The sequence below is a fragment of the Populus trichocarpa genome, chromosome 9 (genome assembly GCF_000002775.5).
Source record: "Populus trichocarpa isolate Nisqually-1 chromosome 9, P.trichocarpa_v4.1, whole genome shotgun sequence".
NCBI lineage: Eukaryota > Viridiplantae > Streptophyta > Magnoliopsida > Malpighiales > Salicaceae > Populus > Populus trichocarpa.
Genome location: NC_037293.2, coordinates 4308808 through 4328653, shown reverse-complemented (window position 1 = coordinate 4328653; position 19846 = coordinate 4308808). Strand labels below are relative to the sequence as shown.

The 19846-nt window shown below is 33.8% G+C and overlaps 3 protein-coding genes and 1 non-coding gene across 4 annotated transcripts; 3 read left to right on the top strand and 1 right to left on the bottom strand.

Annotated features, from left to right (window-relative positions):
- Positions 1 to 5085: 5085 nt before the first annotated feature.
- LOC7488111 (60S acidic ribosomal protein P3) lies at positions 5086 to 6111 on the bottom strand. The gene is made up of 2 exons (XM_006378955.3): positions 5831 to 6111; positions 5086 to 5429 (listed from the first exon to the last, which is right to left on the bottom strand). The coding sequence occupies exons 1-2, from the start codon at positions 6029 to 6031 to the stop codon at positions 5256 to 5258; spliced, it is 375 nt and encodes a 124-aa protein (XP_006379017.1). The 5' UTR covers positions 6032 to 6111; the 3' UTR covers positions 5086 to 5255.
- A 2370-nt stretch (positions 6112 to 8481) lies between these two features.
- On the top strand, positions 8482 to 10776 carry LOC7488112 (probable xyloglucan galactosyltransferase GT14). Its single transcript, XM_002313394.3, has one exon. It carries the CDS (start codon positions 8702 to 8704, stop codon positions 10694 to 10696), a length of 1995 nt encoding a protein of 664 aa, XP_002313430.2. The 5' UTR covers positions 8482 to 8701; the 3' UTR covers positions 10697 to 10776.
- Positions 10777 to 11408: 632 nt separating this feature from the next.
- On the top strand, positions 11409 to 11480 carry TRNAG-UCC (transfer RNA glycine (anticodon UCC)). Its single transcript has one exon. It is a non-coding gene; the product is annotated as a tRNA-Gly (tRNA).
- Positions 11481 to 13721: 2241 nt separating this feature from the next.
- LOC7481531 (PGR5-like protein 1B, chloroplastic) lies at positions 13722 to 19217 on the top strand. Its single transcript, XM_024608761.2, has 7 exons — positions 13722 to 14043; positions 14198 to 14260; positions 14350 to 14436; positions 14687 to 14924; positions 18038 to 18111; positions 18267 to 18365; positions 18912 to 19217. Exons 1-7 carry the CDS (start codon positions 13807 to 13809, stop codon positions 18990 to 18992), a joined length of 879 nt encoding a protein of 292 aa, XP_024464529.2. The 5' UTR covers positions 13722 to 13806; the 3' UTR covers positions 18993 to 19217.
- Positions 19218 to 19846: the final 629 nt, after the last annotated feature.

Genomic DNA, 19846 nt, shown 5'->3' with positions numbered 1-19846 from the left:
ATTTTTCTACCAAATCTCCTAATTGTGTCAAAGAAAATAGAAATGAAAGATTGATTGCATTAAAAAATCTAGTTAAACTGAATTTCTTCAATATCATAATTAAAGAAAACTAAATAGCATCATTAAAGTAATATAGGCATGGACACTTCTCATTGTTCATCTATAAATATATATTTAATTATTTTTAATATTCATATAATATTATATTAATAAATCTAGAGTAAATATAAAATTCATAAGACAAAAATATTTTGCAAAGAAAATTATAAAGTTGTTAGAACTATATAATCCCTATTGTATCAAAGTATTGTTTCTAAAATGTTCATGGTCACTCTCTTAGATACTAGACATTCATTAAAGCTGTAAAGACTGGTAAATATATGTTCTTTTTTTTATGAAAAGAAACGGTTGTTCTTATAAGTTGGGGTATAAAGGATACCTAAAACTAATATGTAGTTTCTTGTCATAAGACATGTACACTGAATTGACCCGCATGAAAATTACATATAAAGAGATCACTTATGTCTATGGAAAGACTCACGTGATGGTTATGTAAGTGATCTTTAGACTTAAGATCACCAAGTCATCTTATATAGAGAATGTTATACTTTGATCATGTTACATGTTATTTTAATTAAGGTAACAAAATGGAAGATATTGTTATAACATGAACTATATGAAGGTACTTGAGTGATCAAGAAAATATTCATCATCCTATATGAATCAGGAAAAATATTTCATCTATTTTTAAATAATATTGATTGAGAAATTATTGGTTAGGTGGAATGAAATTTGAAAAGAGTTTTAAATCTTATTCAAACGATTAATGACTATTATGTATAGAACAAATATGATTTAACATGGCAGATATATTATATCCTTTAATGTTAAATCAAAATATTATTGATGAAAGGATATTAATTACATCGAGAAACCGAACACTGAAAAAGTTAAGTTTTTTTTTTTATTTAATGAGTTGTGAATTGAGATATATCGTTTGTTTCTTTAAAAAAGATTTTTTTTCAAGTTATCCTTAATCACTTTTCTTTTTAAATTTGATTCATTTATTGTTGTTTTTTTTTTGTCTAATTAAATTAAACTCATCTTATTTGATCCAGTTGAGTCTATAACTTGAGTTATGTGCTTTTTTAAAAAAAAAAAAATTGCTCCAAATAGAGTTTTTGTATCTTACCCTGACTTGATTAATTGCACGAAACTTAGGGATGTTTAGTGTTGTAATTGAACTGTTATTTTGTTATTTTAAAAAAAAATATTGCTTCAAATTAAATTATGCTTTTGAATTATTTTGATGTGTTAATGTTAAAAATAAATTTTAAAAATAAAAAAAATTATTTTAATATATTATCAAATAAAAAATACTTTAAAACACTATTTACATGCAATAAACTACTAACAATTGTTTGAATGGTTTCGAACCAGTTCTTGGAAACTGCGACGTCAGTAGTAGCATTATCAATACCCATGGGCAGGCTTGGAGATTGTAGCTGTTAAGGTGGTATGAGTTAAAAGAGGGTTTGAGAGAGAACCACCGCGGTTGGGATCATGTTCACCAGTCTCATCATCACTGCCAAAAGTTCTCCATTCGGCCTTTTCATCGACGCAGTCAGGTTGAAGAACCAAACTGTGTCCCCATTTGTGTGATCAACAACATTTGCAGTGTATGGCTTGCAATCTTGGACACTAACCTTTGTGCTAGTCATTGATATTCTAGGGTTTTTGCTTGTTTGTTTTTCATTTTGGCGAAAAGTAACAAAACACGGCGGGGGGATTTGTATCTCTGCCTTGGTCATCTAGGAAAAGAAGAAACCGTATGTTAAGTATGCTCAAGCTGTTTGTAACTAATAGATAGATATATTATAAGAAATAGATAAGACACCAGATTCATGCGTTGGCTAGAAAAATCATTTTCCGCCCTCTGATTTCACACTTGCCTGACCAAGTATTTTATGCTGGCTACCCCCCCGATGTGATTGATCTTCAACATGGATTTCACTGAGCAGCAGCAGGAACGGGCAAGGCAATGCATGAAGGTCAGCATACAAAATGATGTATAGTTTTCCTATAGGATGGCTTCACATGTAATGTAAAGGTCAAAATCGATCCTTTCGTTTTCGACCAGTGTAGCTGGGCTATGTTTTCAGGATACACTTGAAACATCTATATAATGATCCAAAGAAAGCCCTGCGATAAAAACATCATTCGATTTAACAATGGGGAAAAAATAGGCATCAGTGATTCAAAGATACTATATCAAATGGGTAGTTTTGATCATTAGCTACTGTTGATTGAAATCTAATCGAATGCAACAAAATTTGTTCAAATTTGTGAGTTTAGTCGTATTGAATTTCTTGTAAACTCAAATTTAGATTGTTGTTCAAGTTTTTCCCTAAAACTTTTAACTTAACAAGAAATTGAGTGAAATTCGAGTAATATTCAGTTATGATGAACAAGTAAAAAATCAAAATACAGTACGGTTTTTTAAAATAAATGACATAACCACTCCAAATAATTCAGTATGCTTGGAGTTTATGAGTCAGCATCAAGAGGCGCACCAAAGTTCTCCTTCCCAAACATGATCAGATAAAGCTTGAGCGTGGATCCCTTTGCAAGCTCCTATATATAAACTCAATACTGAGGCTGCAATGTTTGATGGAAGCTCAGTTGGTTTGGGTGGTGTTGTCTGTGATGAAGAGGGAATGAACATTAGGGATGCATCAAAACAATAAGCAGTCAAGCATCAGTGGAATTTTTTGAAGCTCAAGCAATTTTATTTTGATTTCTGTTGGTCAGGGATGCAGGTTTGCTTGAATTAGATATTAACAGTGACATTCAGACTGTCAGCATGGCAGTAAACAGCAGAAGCAGACCCCAGGCAACTTATATTGGACTCACCATTGCAGATATCAGAGACATTGGCTCAAACTTCCAGGACTCAAGTTTCAGCTTCATTCCTTAATAATCTAGAAATTTAGCTCATTATCTAGCTCACGACACATCAGGGAACCGAGAGATTGTCCTTTTCGAGAACAAGTTTCCAGCCTTATTTTTGAGTTATCTGTTATCGATGTATTAAACTTTAATTCTTTTCATTAGTGAACTCCAGTTTTATCTCTAAAAATATACAGAAGAAACCAAGCCCAAAGTTGACCCCAAACAAGATTTCATGAGTGTTGACAGGCTACATAAACCAAAAACAGAAAAGAGAAGAGAAGGAACTTGCTTCAATCTTAGTTTTGGCTCATGCAAGGATTAAATTAAATTTATGTTTGTTTTGTGTTTGAAAAGTATTTTTAAAAAATATTTTTTTATTTTTTTATTTTAAATTAATTGTTTTATGATTTTAGATTATTTTAATATATTTCTGAATGAAAAATATTTTGAAAACTAATATCAACTATACTTCTAAATAAACTTAAAAAAAATTAAAAAAAAATAAATGAATAAAGAGGAGGAGCACCTGAATATCAATAATATGAGAAAAGGAAGTGTATTTATAAGCCTCAAATCGTCATAAAAAAATTCAGATGGAGCTAGTAGCCGGGCTGATTCGACATGATAATAACTCAGCGAAGTTAATTATTAAGAGCTACGAAGGATGAAAATTGGTCATGAATTGGGGAGTGGTACGATTAAAACCCTAAGAAGTGCTCTCTTTTTTATTTATTTTTAGCGCGAAAGAAAAACCCTAAACAGCTGAGCTGAGCTTGCATCCCTGCCAGTTTAGTTAGGGAGATAGAGATAAGCAAGGTCATGATTGGACAAACAATCTCGGTCCATTCCGATGATGTCCAAATCTAAACCCAGGACCAAGACCAAACAATATCGACTTGCACGTTGAATTTTTTTTATTTTTTTTTATAATTTGATTTTTATTTCAGTTTAAACGGTCTGAGAGCTACCTATTTTGGCCAAATAATTCTCACGAAGTATATCCCTTCTCGCCAAAGATGGATGAAGCGCCATTGATATGGGGAGCAAGAGTAATGTCTCTAATCAGAAAGAAGCAAGGTTTTGAGACTTCCACCAAATGACCTCATCAGAATCTGCTTCTAACTGGATTTGATAAAAAAATCCCACAACAAGAATACCCTCTCTAATATCCCCACACACAATTCTGCCACCATTACAGCTGCGGTGCCTAGTCTGCAACATCCATTTGCCTTTATGGTCACAAATGACAACACCTCTCCAGCGTTGCCGGGGTTGCGTATTGAGGTGGCAAATGTCATCAGTGTTTAGCTTCCAACCAGTTAAATTGCGGTTGGCTCCAAAAGACGGTTATGTCACATCTCAGTATCTTTACACTTGCTTCAGAGGTAAATTTGAGAAGCACCGTTGATAAATTTTTGCAGACTTGGGAAGCATGACGAGCCAGCCAAATTTCCCAACATGTTTCATACAAGCCTTGTTAGCTCCCCTCCACTTAGAGCATTCCAACCACAAGTTTGTCCCGTCTGCGCTACCTAAAAAAATGCCCTGCCATTCAGGAGATTGTGTCCCAAATTTGAAAGAGGACATGGAGATAATCCATGGGAGTCTTCATGCAAGTTGCAAGGATCTTCCACGATCCTTCCTACTATATTACCGGCAACAATGATGAATCCAGTTGTAATGTCAAGGCCTAAGCAAATTTGTTGCTCTGGAGCTTGCTTTAACATGCACTTCTGTTACCATTGAGGGTTTGTTGTTGAAACGGAAAAAAACGAGAAAGAGCTGCAACATACTAACATCGGAAGCATCTGTGGCTATCCTACTGAAAGGGTGTGAAACATTAGAAATACTATTGATCATCTTTCATTCAGCATACCAGAACCTTTCAAAACACAAATCTTAGGAGTAAGGATATCCCTAATTATATTACATGTTATTAAAATCGGAGGTTGGAGCCAAGTCGAATCTCACAATTGCCATGAACAACACTTGCAAACGAAGTCATGCTAAACCCAAAACTTCAATAAAGAAACTATCAAACCAGAGGCAGGAACCGATTCGCATGCATCACAAGAGCCAGCCAAGAGACACATAACAATCGACACTCCAATAACCAACCAGAAGCTTAAAACATGATAAAATGCTAAATATGAACTCATTCAATATACCCATCTCTGATCCAAAAACACTTAATCTGATCTAAATCCAATTCACCAGGGCTAGTAAAATTTTGCAACACGAGTAAAAACCATACAGAATGAAACAAGACAGATCAACAAAGACACAGTAACTAAGCAATCGCCTTAATCAAAAAGAGAGAATCCCATATCATCATCACTCTCTGGCTCCTCTTCCTTCTTCTTCTCCTCAGCAGCAGGTGCCTCAGCTGCAGCTGCTGCACCTCCTGCTGGAGCCGCTGCTGCACCTCCACCACCACCGCCAAAGAAGGCTCCACCACAGCCGCCACCAATGATCACCTGCACCAAACAAAATTTACCCACCTCATTAGACAACTAAAACTAACATCGAATGTCACATCCACATATATTTTGCACTCTTATATGACAACTGTTCTTGCCTATAAATTCTAATTTAGATGACTAAATTATATTCCAAATTAGAAACAATTGTTCAAGTAAATAAAAATAACTTGAAAAAGATCACATGAATAAGTTTCTCACTGCAGTGCAAGCCAACACACATACATGCATTTATGATTATGAGATGATGGTTCAAAACCCTAAACTATTTGACAAATTGCAAAGGATTTATTAACAAAACGGACAAAAGATATACTTCATGATGAGATACTAAATCAGATAATTGTAGTTTAAAGCAAGAAAATAAACAAAAAGATAAAGAGAGAAAATGTGAGGACCTGGAAAACGGCGGATGAAGGAGTGACGTAAGAGAAAGAGGACTGGACGCCACCGGAGGAATCAGCGGAGAGAGCAGATTGGACAAGTTTCCTTTGCAACTCGAAGGTGGAGGAAGCGGAGGCCTCAATATCGCCTTCGGCGATCTGCTTGGCACTCCACTCGTTACCGGAGCACCTGCAAACGAAGGTGAAAACTCCCATTTTGATTTCGAATTGATTCTCCTTAAACCCTGAATTTGCTATGAATCTAACAGAGTGAAAGAGAGACGGCTCGCCAGTGCTTCGAGTGTTGTATTTATATGATGGAAACCTAGGGTTTGTTTTTTTTCCTAAAAGGCCGGCTTGTCCTTAAACATCTTTTTTAATTTCTATACTGCCCTCCTCATTATTTCTCCCTTCGATATTAGTTTTATTAAAGATTAAGTTTAATAAAAAAAATTATAAAATTATTTTAATTTCATAATTTAAATTATAAGTTTAGCAGTTTAATCGGGATGTATTGATTTTTTTGTTGCTATTTTTAATTTCGCACATTAGATTAGTTAGAAAATTAAATTTTATAATTATTTTTATTATTTCTATGAGATTATTCTCGTAATAGGTCAGAGATTTCACAGCCTCACTTCATTTTTAGCTTAATTTTTCCTAAATGATGACATGAAGGCTACTGAGGCAACAGACCTTAGCATTTAATTGTTGTGAAGTTATACGTTGATCTTAGGGCAGCTTTTCAAATAGATTGTCGTAACCAGTTGTCTATTATTAGATCAACTAGTCTTTAGTGGTGATGATGTGTTTTATGGTTATGATATTTATGGATTACTATCGTAGTTTTATCCTCTTTTTTTCTTTGAATTAGTTGCTTGACATTCGATTAAGTTTTGTTAGGACTTTATGCGGCATTTCTGTAAGTTTTTGGAAACGTGGTTGTACCCGTATTTTTAAAAAAATTAATTTTTTTTGTTAAAAATTAATTTTTTTGTATGTTTTGGATTGATTTCAAAAATAATTTAAAAAAAAAAATTATTTTAATGCATTTCGGCATGAAAAACACTTTGAAAAGTAACCGCAATCACACTTCAGCCCTGATTGAATGCGTTGAGTTGTAGTACATGGAGCAATTCATTTGCCTTTAAAGTATCTTTTATAGCTTTTCTAATGTAGTATGTGTTTGAGAGTGTGGTAGTTATTGTTTTTTAAAGTGTTTTTTGTTTAGAAATACATTAAAGTAATATATTTTTTTAAAAAATTATTTTTTACATCAGCACATCAAAATAATTCAAAAATATAAAAAGATATTAAATTTAAACAAAAACAATTTAAATTTCATGAAACGTGGTTTGCATCGCATTCCTAAATGAGACGGGATACAAAAAAAAAGACTAATGGTCTGGACATGTTTCTTCTTTTTAAAGGATTCTATATGATTGTATGCTATTTTTAATGATACATAAGGGTTTGATATGCAGAAATGGAAGGAGGTGAAGCACAGAAGAAGGTGAACAACATGGTTTTATCTGATCAAGCTACAAGCAATAAGCTTTCTGCTGAAGTTCTCAAGTATAAGTTTGTTGTTGTTTGTCTTGTCTGACCGAGAGATATGAGGGTATGTTCTTGACTCTTTGTGTTAGCTTTTGTATTTTTTATGTGGGTTAATTAGGTTTTAGAGCTTGTTCAAAATGCATCAAGGGATAACAAGAAGAACAAAATAGTAGCAAGGTATCTGTTGTTGGCTTTGAGGAATGATAGAGAACTCGGAAAGTTCTCAGCATATGGTGGATTCCTGCCTAACATCAATCTTGTTTTTTTTTTTTTTTTTTTTTGCCTAAGAAATCTGAAAATGCAATCAAATAGCCCAAGTCGCCTTCCAAGGCCATCAAATTACCTAAAAAGACTCCTAGAGTATTTGAAAACGCGGTTGAAATCATATTTTTTAAAAATTAAAAAAAAATTATTTAAAATTTTTTTTTTTAACGTTTTCAAATTATTATGTTAATGTCAAAAATAGTTTTGTTATATATATATCTATTTTTGACATTAACATAATAATTTGAAACGTTAAAAAAAAATAGTTTAATATTTCAAGGCCACCAAGTTACCTAAAAAGATTTATAGAGTATTTAGAAACGCGGTTGAAATCGTGTTTTTTAAAAATTAATTTTTTTTGACATTTTTAGATTGTTTAGATGTACTAAAGTCAAGAATAGTTTTGGAAAAATAATAAAAATATTATTTGAATATATTTTTAAGCAAAAATCACTTTAAACCGCAATCGCAACCAGTACCACATTCTTAAATACCTTTTTAATACTACTATTAATAAAGGGGAGTATTTAGTTTAGTCTTGCTTTTTATGTGCTTGTAGGTGAATTTTTTTGAATTATAGAAAGAAAAAAATGATTTAATTGGAAGCACCAATTAAGAAGAAATTAAAAAGAAAAGAAAACCCGCTGCCCGTTCAAAAAAAAATGCACTCGCTCGCTCTGAACTGTTGGATTGTAAATATCAGCATGAATTTTATGATCTTTGTTTATTAATTAATTATTATCGTTGGTATATTTTTATTGATCAAGTAAGTTACAATTAAGGACAGACTGGACACTTAAAACTGCTTAATTATTCTCTGAACATTCGATGGATCAAAATCCTTGAATGCTTCAACGCCACCACAATTATAGAGCTTCTCTCTTGTTTCCTTATCATTGGTTCTCTATAATATTTTTCTTTCTAAAGGGAGATCCCTTCCCTAGAAATTAATCAATTCCTACGTGCATTTCTTTTTTTCTTTCATATCCTCAAACACCAAATCCCAGCTGATTCTCTCTTCAATCCCATTTCTTACAGCAAGGGCTTATCGAGAAGAGTAGATACATGCATGATCAAGAGGGATTGATGAAGAAGGTGCCGATACTTAAAAAGGGTTGCAGCAAATTCTGGTATTTTACGGTCGTGTTTCTTTTATGGTTCTTATTGCTTTACTTCTTCTTTAATTCGGGCTCAAAACTTGATAAGAAGGATGATTTCTTGTTGAAACACCATTATGATAATTTTGTTGATACCGATGAATCGAGTTTTGGTGGTGTGAATCGGAATTCCAATGAAGAAACAGGGCATGTTGCATCAGACTCTATTATGGATATGGATACGAAAGCAACAGGTAATCCTGTCGACAATTTTTTTACCGGTGGTGATTGGGACAAGTATCTTCGTGAAGTATCTAATGCTGGGAAAGAATCAAAACCGGAAAATCAAATACATCTTACAGAAAATGAAGCTCGATCGATCAACAAAGTCTTTGGTGAAGGAAACAGAGAAGAATCTGGTAATGCAAGGAGTACAGCTAGGGAGAACCAGGTCAAAAAACCGTTTGATCATTCACTTCCTAGAGAGGCTAGGAGGAGACGGGTCAAGAAACCGGCTAGGGAGAAACGGGTCAAGAAACAGGTTGATCATTCACTTCCTAGAGAAGAGAAGGTAATCGAGGAGGTCATCGAACAGCCTAACAAGGAAGATCAAATAAGGAGGCAAACCAATTCGGATTCACATCCCGAATCATGTGTGGGCCGATACATTTATATCCATAACCTTCCAAGCCGATTCAATGGTGATTTGGTCAGGCATTGTCAATCACTTAACGAATGGTCTAATATGTGCCCCTACCTGTCAAACTTTGGCTTTGGTCCTCGGCTAAAGAATTCGGAAAGGACGCTCTCAAACACTGGCTGGTATGATACAAACCAATTCATGCTAGAAATCATTTTCCACCATAAAATGAAGCAGTACAAGTGCTTAACCAATGACTCTTCATTGGCTTCAGCAATCTTTGTCCCTTACTATTCTGGGCTTGACGTTGCTCGTTATCTGTGGAATGCCGACAAGAAGATGAAAGATTATTATTCTCGTCATCTTGTCAGGTGGCTAAGAGAAAGCCCCGAGTGGAAAAGATTGTGGGGTAGTGACCACTTCATGGTTGCTGGAAGGATCACTTGGGATTTCAGGAGATTAACGAACAACAACAATGACTGGGGCAACCAGCTTATGATTTTGCCTGAATCTAGAAACATGACAGTGTTAACTATTGAATCAAGTCCGTGGAACAACAATGACTTTGCAGTACCCTATCCAACATACTTTCATCCTTCAAGTGACAACGAAGTGTTTCAATGGCAAAACAGGATGAGAAGACTGAAAAGGCAGTTCTTGTTTTCTTTCGCAGGTGGGCCGAGACCTGACCTCCCGGATTCTATCCGTAGTGACATTATTGAACAGTGCCAGGCTGCAAGGGAAAAATGCCTATTGCTAGAATGTATTACCGGTTCAAGCAATTGCTATGAACCAGTTAATTTGATGAAAATGTTTCAAAGCTCGACATTCTGCTTGCAGCCTCCAGGGGATTCCTATACTAGGCGATCAACTTTTGATTCAATCTTGGCTGGGTGCATTCCAGTTTTCTTCCATCCAGGTTCATCTTATGCCCAGTATTTATGGCATTTCCCGAGGGATTATACTAAATACTCCGTGTTCATACCGGCAAACAAGATAAAAGACGAGAAAGTCAGCATTGAGAGGACGTTATCTCGGATTCCGATACAAAGAGTATGGGCTATGAGAGAAGAGGTTATAAAGCTGATTCCAGGCATGGTGTATGCTGATCCAAGTTATGGATTGGAGACCCTTAAAGATGCATTTGATCTCACAATTGATGGGGTTCTTGAAAGAGTTGAGAAGATTAAGATGGATATTAAAGCTGGAAAGAATTTTTCTGAAGATATAGAAGAGTATACGTGGAAGAAAAATTTATTTGGGACAGAAAGGAAACATGAATGGGATCATTTCTTTGATAGGTCAAAGATGATAATGTATTAGGATTTTTAAATTTTAGAGAAGAGATAGAATGTACAATCTTTTTTATATATATAAAAAAGTTTTGGATATTTATATTTTTATTCCGAATTCAAGTGTATATTGGAATGATTTTAACAAAAATAAGTTAGAAACATAAACTGTTTCGATTAGATTCTTAACATACAACATTGCCCGTCTCTTTTTTTTTCTTTGAAAGATCTTGGATCAACATTGAAGGTCTCTCATAATCAAGCACATGTTACAAGAACAAAAGAAACAAAAAAGATATGGCAGATGAGTTCTGAATATGATTGTGCTGCATCCATGCTTCTGATATGAGTTCAGTTTGACTTGGTGGGTAGTTTGGGTTGTGAAGCTTATTTAGCCAGTAAGCTTGGCCTCCACGGCTTTGCAAAAGCATTGCAACAGGAGGCCATTGAAGACAAGAACTTTGCTCTCTGCAGAGATGGGAAGTCTAAGGTCTAGCTGATAAATATGAAGTTTGTCGCAGCCCTTATGCAAGAGGAAAAAAGACCTCTAATTAAAAAACTTTTTTTTTCTTACAATCTTATTCTTGTATATGATCATGAACAACGCAGTGGAACTCATACAAAAAATAAAAGTTCACTGCTGAGTTTGGAGGTTCTCATATCGGTGCCTGTCAAAATTTGATGCCTTGCATCACATAGAAATAACTATTAGGATATTTCAATCGAGGTTTTAAGCAAACCAAGCGTTTGTAGTCCAACGGTTAGGATAATTGCCTTCCAAGCAATAGACCCGGGTTCGACTCCCGGCAGACGCAAAGATTTATATTTTTTTTTCTCAAAATAAACACGCAATATAACATAAAAATTATTGACGTTATAAAAATTATTATAAGTTGTACTTTACATTATAATCTCATGTACACTAAAAATCCAAATATAATTGAAAAGTTATTAAATACATCTGAAATTGTTAATTTCTCTTTCATAAAAATACAAAAAGCATTACTCATAAATTTAATTTATGAAAAAATTATAATTTTAGAGTTGCTTTTAATTAGTGTCTCCATAGAATAGACAAATACAAAAAAGACACAAATATTTAATTGAAAATAAATAAATGAACAAAATAAATATGTTTATGCAATAATTTTTAAGTAAATTTATATAATTTCAAAACAAAAAATACAAGAATACACACACAAAAAAAGCTAAAGCTGAAAACAAATTCACTATGCGATTACAATGTAGTTACTATTTTGCTTTTCTAAAAAATCAATGGCATCGAACATGGTGTTTTGATCTTTTCACAATGCTAATTGATCATTACACAACTAATTAGAGGTAGAGTTATCTTTTTTTTTTTAAAAAAAAAAAACATAGTGAAATCACTCATTTATCTTTAAAAGCAATTTTTTTAAAACTTGCGTCAAATGAGTTTTTTTTGTCTTTCATTATGTTTTTTTTGTTGTTATTATGAAGTTGATTGATGGCAATTTAATATTTTAATAAACATAAAATGATATTTTAATAAAAAAGTTATCGGGGCGTGGGAGGTGGCATGGTTTATCGCCGGCGACACTCCCCCCCTCCTTTTCTCTTTCCTTCCATCAAAATTGTGGTGACCATTTAAATTTAAGAGTTGTCCTCTTAATTGTTGATATTTCAACTTTGATTCTTATTATTTTGATTTTTAATTTTTTTTGTTGATCATTTTGTGCAATTTTTATTCGACTTCAATTTCATACTTCAACCCAAATTTATGATATATTATTTCTTACTAATTTGGTCCTTATCATTTTTATTTCTAATTATTTTTCTTTGCTCTTTTGTAAAGTTTTTATTTATTTTTAATTTCATATTTAAATTTTAATTTGTGATTTATTATTTTTTACAATTTGATCCTCACTTTTTTTTAATTGTTTTTGTCTCTTTTGTTAAATTGATACTTTTTTTTAATTTCACCATTCAATAAAAAATTTGTAATTGCTCTCCAATTTATTTTTTATTTTAGTTTTGACCCTTATTTATTTAATTACTATTTGTTTTAGATCTTTTTATATAATGAAACTTTTTTGTTTAATTTCATCATTCAATATTTGATTGGTTGGGTATTAGATTTCATAGTTTTTTTTAAATATGATGTTTTTAGTCTAATAACCTGAGTTATAACTTTGAAAAATTGGCACAGGTTAACATCTTTTTTTTAGAAAAGAAAAATTTATTTTCATTTTTTATTTCAACATTCAACATTGTTTTTTTTAATGGGCTTTGTAATTTCCTTTATTTTTTATCAGGCTATCTCAATCTCATGACCTGAACCACATGTTTAATGGATTAACCTGGTTAGCTCGCCTCTTATTACCCATGTTATAGGTTTATCATACTAACTCGATTTGAATCAGGTATTTTGTTTATTCTAATCTCATTCTTCCATATTTAATGAACTAAAATTTAAGTTGTATTATTTTTAGAAAAAAAGTTTTTTTCTAAAGTTATTGTGATATTTTTTTAAAAAAATTGGTCTATTTATTATCATTATTTATTATTTAATTATTTAATTAAAATAAAATTAATTTATTTAACCAAATTGAGTCTGTAATTCGAATGATGATTTTTTTTTCTAAACACACTTATAATATTTATCTGAATATATTTTTTATATAAAAATAATCTAACCCCAGGAAACACAGTCCAGCATTTATTCTTCAGGCTTGTTGGAAGTGTGGTAAATATTACATTTTAAAAACAAATTTAGTTAAAAATATATTAAAATAATATTTTTATTTTTAATATTAATAAATCAAAATAATTTAAAAATACTAAAAAAAAAAATTTAAATGTCAGACAACGAGTTTTCTAGCCGACTGACGTCGCATATCATTCTGTTTCAAAACAGACGCAACCTCAATATTTTGAATAATCTATTCAACTCAAGTACTCAACTAAACCAAAAGCCGGCAAGAGATAATTATAAGGCGCCATGATAAACCAACAGATAAGAGCCACAGAAGGGGGCATTCTCGTCATAAAACAATTCCAACCATTTAAAAACCCAGTTCCTTCCTTCCGTGGCCACAAACCATTTCAGTGGAGCAGAGCAGTGCCTCTTGTTCTCGGCAACTGCAGTTAGAGAAGAGTAGCATGGCAGGCACGTGCACATACATCTCTCGTCACGTGATCGAACTGTCATCCTACAACAGAGCTAGCAGGTCTGGGAGAGAGGGTGCTTCATTTTGTTGGGCTCGCCTCTCTGCGATGAGTAGCAATGGAGTGTCAAGAACGCGTAAGGTTGCACTTGCACCGGAAGGACCGTCTTGCTTATTCGTTGGCCCAATAGAGACTGCAAGCCAAGAAACTCTCGAAGCTCTCTATCGTCAAGTGCGTCAGATTTCTTCATTATTTTAATTTTGGGCCTAATTTGAACATTTTCTCGTTACTTTGGTTTCATGCTTTTTATCTTATTGAATTTTTTTGTGGAGAAGATGAGGAGAAGTGGGCTGACTGTGCGGTATTGAATTGATGTTTGTTTTAGGCACGAGATGCATATTACAGTGGTAAACCTTTGATAATAGATGACATGTTTGATAGAGTTGAGGTAATAAAATTTGATTCTGTACATTTGTGGATCAAACTTTTAGTTTCGACGGCTCTCGAATTCCTTACCCCAACAATTATTTGAAGCAGTTAAAATTGCGGTGTTATGGTTCCAAATGTGTTGTCAAGTACCCTCGCTGCAGTATTAGACGACAGTCAACATACTCTGATGCTGAGGTAATGAGCTATCGAATCGTTTCTTTATATGCGTAAAAATATTCCATTTGTGTAACATTGACTAAAAGCAGGGAAGCACTCTGCTGTTTTCATGATGCCCACCATAAAGGGGGGAAATCATGGATAATTATGATGGTTTTTTTCTCCCGATGTTGTTTATTCATTTTAGTTGGTAAGATGCAGCTTGGCCTTTTTTTTTTTCTTTCTTTCTCTCTCGACTTGAAGATTGATTGGCATGGCTGTAGGGCAGGCAGATATATCACAGGCGTTTGCACTAGCAAGTATTTGGATCCTGTTTCTTACAGTTGGCTGTTCAGCGTGCGCTCTGCCTATAATCTACACAATTGGCCTGGCTTACCAAGATGCATTTGGCTCGGTAATATCCCATGGCAGCCAGACGCCTATTATTGGGTTTCTTGCTACTGTTAATGGTATTCTCTTTATGGCAGTGAGTGCTTTGATTGGCTATCCAATTGCATCTGCTTCGGGTAACAGCTTTTAATTTAACCTTATCTTCTGTAATTCAGTAATCAAGAAATTTTGTGAAATAATGAATTTTAAGTTACTTTTTAGGGAGGACTCTTTACCCCTAGTTAGGGAAATTCTCAATTTGTCACCTTCCATAACTTCCAGTATATGGGATCCTTAAAAATGGACGAATGATGTCAGATGAATCTTCAAAAAGATCCTCAAATCTAAAAAACTTTACCTATCAGGGATAAATCTTGGAAGTTCAAATGTTTGAGTGGCTTGTCTGAGCTGCGTGTACTATTATTTACAGTTTCATATCCGTTCTATAGGTTCATGGAACAAATTGTCAACTATAGAGAAAGAAACTAAAGTTTTCAAGTCTAAGGTTACAACCCTTAACTATGGAGAAAATTGTAGAGAAAACTCTTCTATATTTTGAAGGGTCTTTATTTCATAATTTCTCATTATTCTTCACATAATATATGAAGTTGTTTATATAACTTAAATTGTCCCTTTCCAATCATGAAAATCTAAATCGGAAAAAACCTAAATCAAATAAAACTGACTCCTAACTAGAAAAATCAAATTAAAACTTTATAACTTAACTAGGAAAAAGAAATAAAATTCAAACAACTTCTACTGGACGATCACTGTCTATTGATCATGGTCAATCATTGTCTAATATTGTCGAACCTGTTAGAAAACGTTGTTGACACGCTCAGACTTCTTCTAGAGCTTTGTTTTGTCCACCTGGCCCATAATTAAAAAAATAACACCCTGTGTCAGGCTTTTCCATTCGAGGAGAACTCATCATCGAGTTCATGGTTAGAAACTGAACTCTCCCAAGCCATTTGGATAAATATTTGGAATAAATTAGCTGCTCCAATCTCTTTCCAAATCTGCATGTAACTTTTTCAAACCGATTGCTCCTGAAATCAACCCTCAATCTTTTTGCCATACTATATGATAGCATATCCACGTCGTAATCAAATTAGTCCAAACCAACAAAATATATATAGGATAGCTTTGCGACACTAGGAGGATTGAAGATAAGAATTTTAAAGTTACCTTCAAATTTAATCAGATATTTATCCCCTTCCACCATGGACTTTTCAGCAAGCATCTTTAACTTGGAAGCAATCTTTTTTCCCATATTACAATTCTTCTTGAACTCATTCATAAAAATATTGACCGACCTATTATCAAAATCTATACCACCAAGTATCCATCGGTTGCTCAATGCTTTTTTGAAGATGCAACCTTGTCAAGTGTCTCTAATGGCAAGTCAAGCTTGCTTCCAGAAATGCTTTCCGTCCAGACTCATTTGTAGAGGTAACGCCAACAATGTTTTCATGTTTTGCCATATGAGACCTTCCAACAATTTTGACTTCCCTAACTTCCTTTTCAATTTTTTTGCGGTCCTCTTTGACATCTAATGCTTGAGGTTGTTTCACACATCCCTCATCCATTGCATCTTCATGGTTGTCATTTTTTTCATCTTCTATGACAAAACCTAGTGTTTGCTTGTCTTGGTCCTTCATCTTCTCCTTATAATTCTACTGCTGCTGTTGTCACTGCTGTTGAGATTGTCTGTTTTGAAGAGACAATATTTCCTTTAAGTTTTGCCTCCTTGCTAATGGTGATGGTTGAAAAGAAGGCAAGTAATAATGGCGTGATTGCTTAAATGCCTAGTACAAGATCTCTTCATAATCATCTTGTACAAGCTCAAGATTAATAATTTTCTCAAAATTTGTCATGATGAAATTATAGGTAACAATACAAGCTTTATCTTCTAGAAATTCAAACCACCAATCTTCAGCACCATGAATAAGCTTACGAATGGCAAATTCTAGTTTTAAATAACAAGTAATCTTGTTTAAATAAAAGTAAGCTTCCACTTCTAGCAATCATCTAATAAATCTCCTTTTCGAGAAATTCCCATAAAAAAGAATTTTATCAAAATTAGGAACACTTCTACAGAATGGTTGTTGCGAACTGAGTTTTCGATGCATCGCCTATTGCATACGCCACTCTTTCAATGTACATGATGCCCATATGAGTTTGCAGGAATAGACCTAGGATTTGGTTTGCCTCTAGGTAAGTCTTTGAGCACATCTCTCTTCTCTTCACGATTCTCGTTTGTGCCTCCTTATAGTTGATCCACCTGATCCATCTGCCCAATTAAGTATGCTATAGAATGCTCTCATTAATCAAATCTTTGTAGTGTTGTGTCTCGCATTGCCTCTCATGCCTTCATAGTATCCGGTATCCCAGATGACCTACTGCATCACGTGGTGAGAAGACTCAGCTAATATCTTTGTTCATCGAATAGGTCAAACTACTTTGATACCAATTGACACATTGTATAGTGTTAAGGTTTCTTAAGCCTTAAAGTTTACAACTCTAAACTATAGAGAAAGAAACCATGGTTCTCATGCCCTTAGGTCATAACCTTTAATCGCGGAGAAGATTTTAGAGAAAACTATGATATATTTTGAAAGATCTTTATTTCATAAATTTTGATTATTCTTTAAATAATACATAAAGTTGTTTATATAAGAACTTAAAGCCATCCCTTTCTATTTAAGAAAATCTAAACAAGAAAAAACCTAAATCAAATAAAACTTTGACTCATAACTAGAAAAATCAAATCAAAACTTTGTGGCTTAAATAGAAAAGAAATTTTAATATAACTAGGAAAAAGAAATGAAATTCAAATAGCTTTTACTGGACAATCATGATTGATCGATCATGGTCGATTCTGGTTGATGGTCGATCTTTGTTGATTGATCATGGTCGATTATTGTCTAATTTTTTTTATTATGTTAGAAAACCTTGTTGACTTGATCATTTTGTCCACCTAGTTCATAATTAAAAAAAAAAAACACCTCGTGTCAGGTTGGGCTAGTGAAACATGCCATATGATAAGGAAATATTATTGCATATATGGGTTTGTGCATCTGTGTTTAAAATAAAAGCCCGAGTGTTTTATTGGATTCATCAGTTAAACATTGAAAACTGTCAAAACCTAAACCTAAATAGGAGAAGATAGATCTTTATTGGGGAAAAAATGTCAATTCTTTTACTTCATTCAAAATTTAGATTTTTACTTGAGAACCCATTTTCACAGTGAAGGTGCTGCAAGGTCTATGGAGGAATGACTTGGTGGCACTCAAGGGAGCATGCCCAAATTGTGGCGAGGAGGTTCGTGTTAACAAAGCCTTGTATTAATATGAAAACGCTTAGAAGCTTCCACTTCATTTTTCATCCAATAGAAATGTATTCAGCTGTTTCCAACTAACAAATCAGGATCAACTTTGAAAGCTCCTTCTCTCACTGATTTTGGTGTCTTTGTGCAGGTATTTGCCTTTGTGAAATCAGATCAATCTAACAACTCCACACATCGAGCAGATTGTCATGTATGTGAAAGTTTACTAGAATTCCGCACCGAGGTTGAGGTAATTAATCTTCTGATGCCAAAATTATTATTCTGTTTCTTGTTTAAGGAGCTAAATATGTAAATATTGATTGTAAGACTGCTTTATACAGTTTCTTGTTACAAGGAAGTACATACAAATCATGGTACTGCATTTTGCATTCTTCCGAAGGGTTATTACTCAATTATGGTCCCATTCAATGTGGGGCTCTGGGATAGAGGGTTGGAAATATTCTTTCATTACGAGTTTTTGCATCAGATTCTGAGCCTCCAACTAATGCATTTCCAAGACCCTTTATCTTTACATCGAACAACCCACCTTCATTCAGAGACTAGGCATACCATAGCCTTGCCATCTATTTCTAAAAAATCTACATTCTTGTTTAATGGCCACAAGGTTTTGCATATTGAAACTGTATAAGCTAGCCACCGTTTTGCACTAACTAAGATGTGCTTGTTATTAATCTGATTTGATCAACTTATAAAAAATAGAAGGAACAAATTCAAGAAACAAAACAAGACTATAGAATACAATTATCCGACTCACATGATTGGTATCCATTTGCAGCAAACCATTTCAAGAGTAGGTAGACGGTGGGTGTTTGGGCGCATATACCTTGTATCTCGAAGACATCAGAGATTGAAGTAAGATCTCAGCCTGAAACATGGCTTCTGGAGCAGTTGTGTACAAAATAATGATTCTTTCCTCTTTTATATATATTTTCTTGTTTTAGTGGCTAAATTGAAACAATTCTGAAACAGTCTGTTACAAGTCAATGAACTACTTCCCATTTGCTCTTGTAGAAATGTCTGAAGGTCGTAAAAACCTATTGAACAAAAGTTTAAAGGAAAAGCAAAGGAGCCTTGAATGACCCCCCACGGATGTTTATGTTTTGCGACTGCTTTTCAATAATAGAATTTTTCTAGCTGATGGCTGCATGTCCAAATCATAATAAAAATCCATTCTCTCTCCCTTGGCTTCTGGGTAGCTTTTGAACTGCCATAGCCATCACATGTGCACACACTACACAAGAAAGAACAACCACTCACGAAGAAATCTGAGAGGGGCCTGCAATTTTTGTGCGAGTTGGAATCGGTTCTTCGTTATCTGGGTTTTTTGAGACAGCCCAAGTTATATTATTCTGTTTTTGCGGCGAGGTGAGACGCCGGAATGGATCAAAATTGGCTTCAAATAAACGAAATGGGTTCACAAGAATGAACAGCAACTTATTTATAGCAATGCTTCAAAAGCGAATTAGCTTTTGCGAGAGTGGGAGCCTCTTACAAAGGGAAAGTTTCATTATCCAATTGCACAATTCACCTACAAGGGAAAAACTGGAACAATTAAAAAAAAAATTAAAGAAAGAAAAAGGCAAAAAAACAAAATGCCAGACATTGTTGCCATCCAGAACTGCTCCAGGGTGATCTGACTCTTTTTTTTTAGCAAGAACAAGAAAAGTGGTAATCGTCTCTAATCTGTCAAAACTGAAATTATTGTTAAAA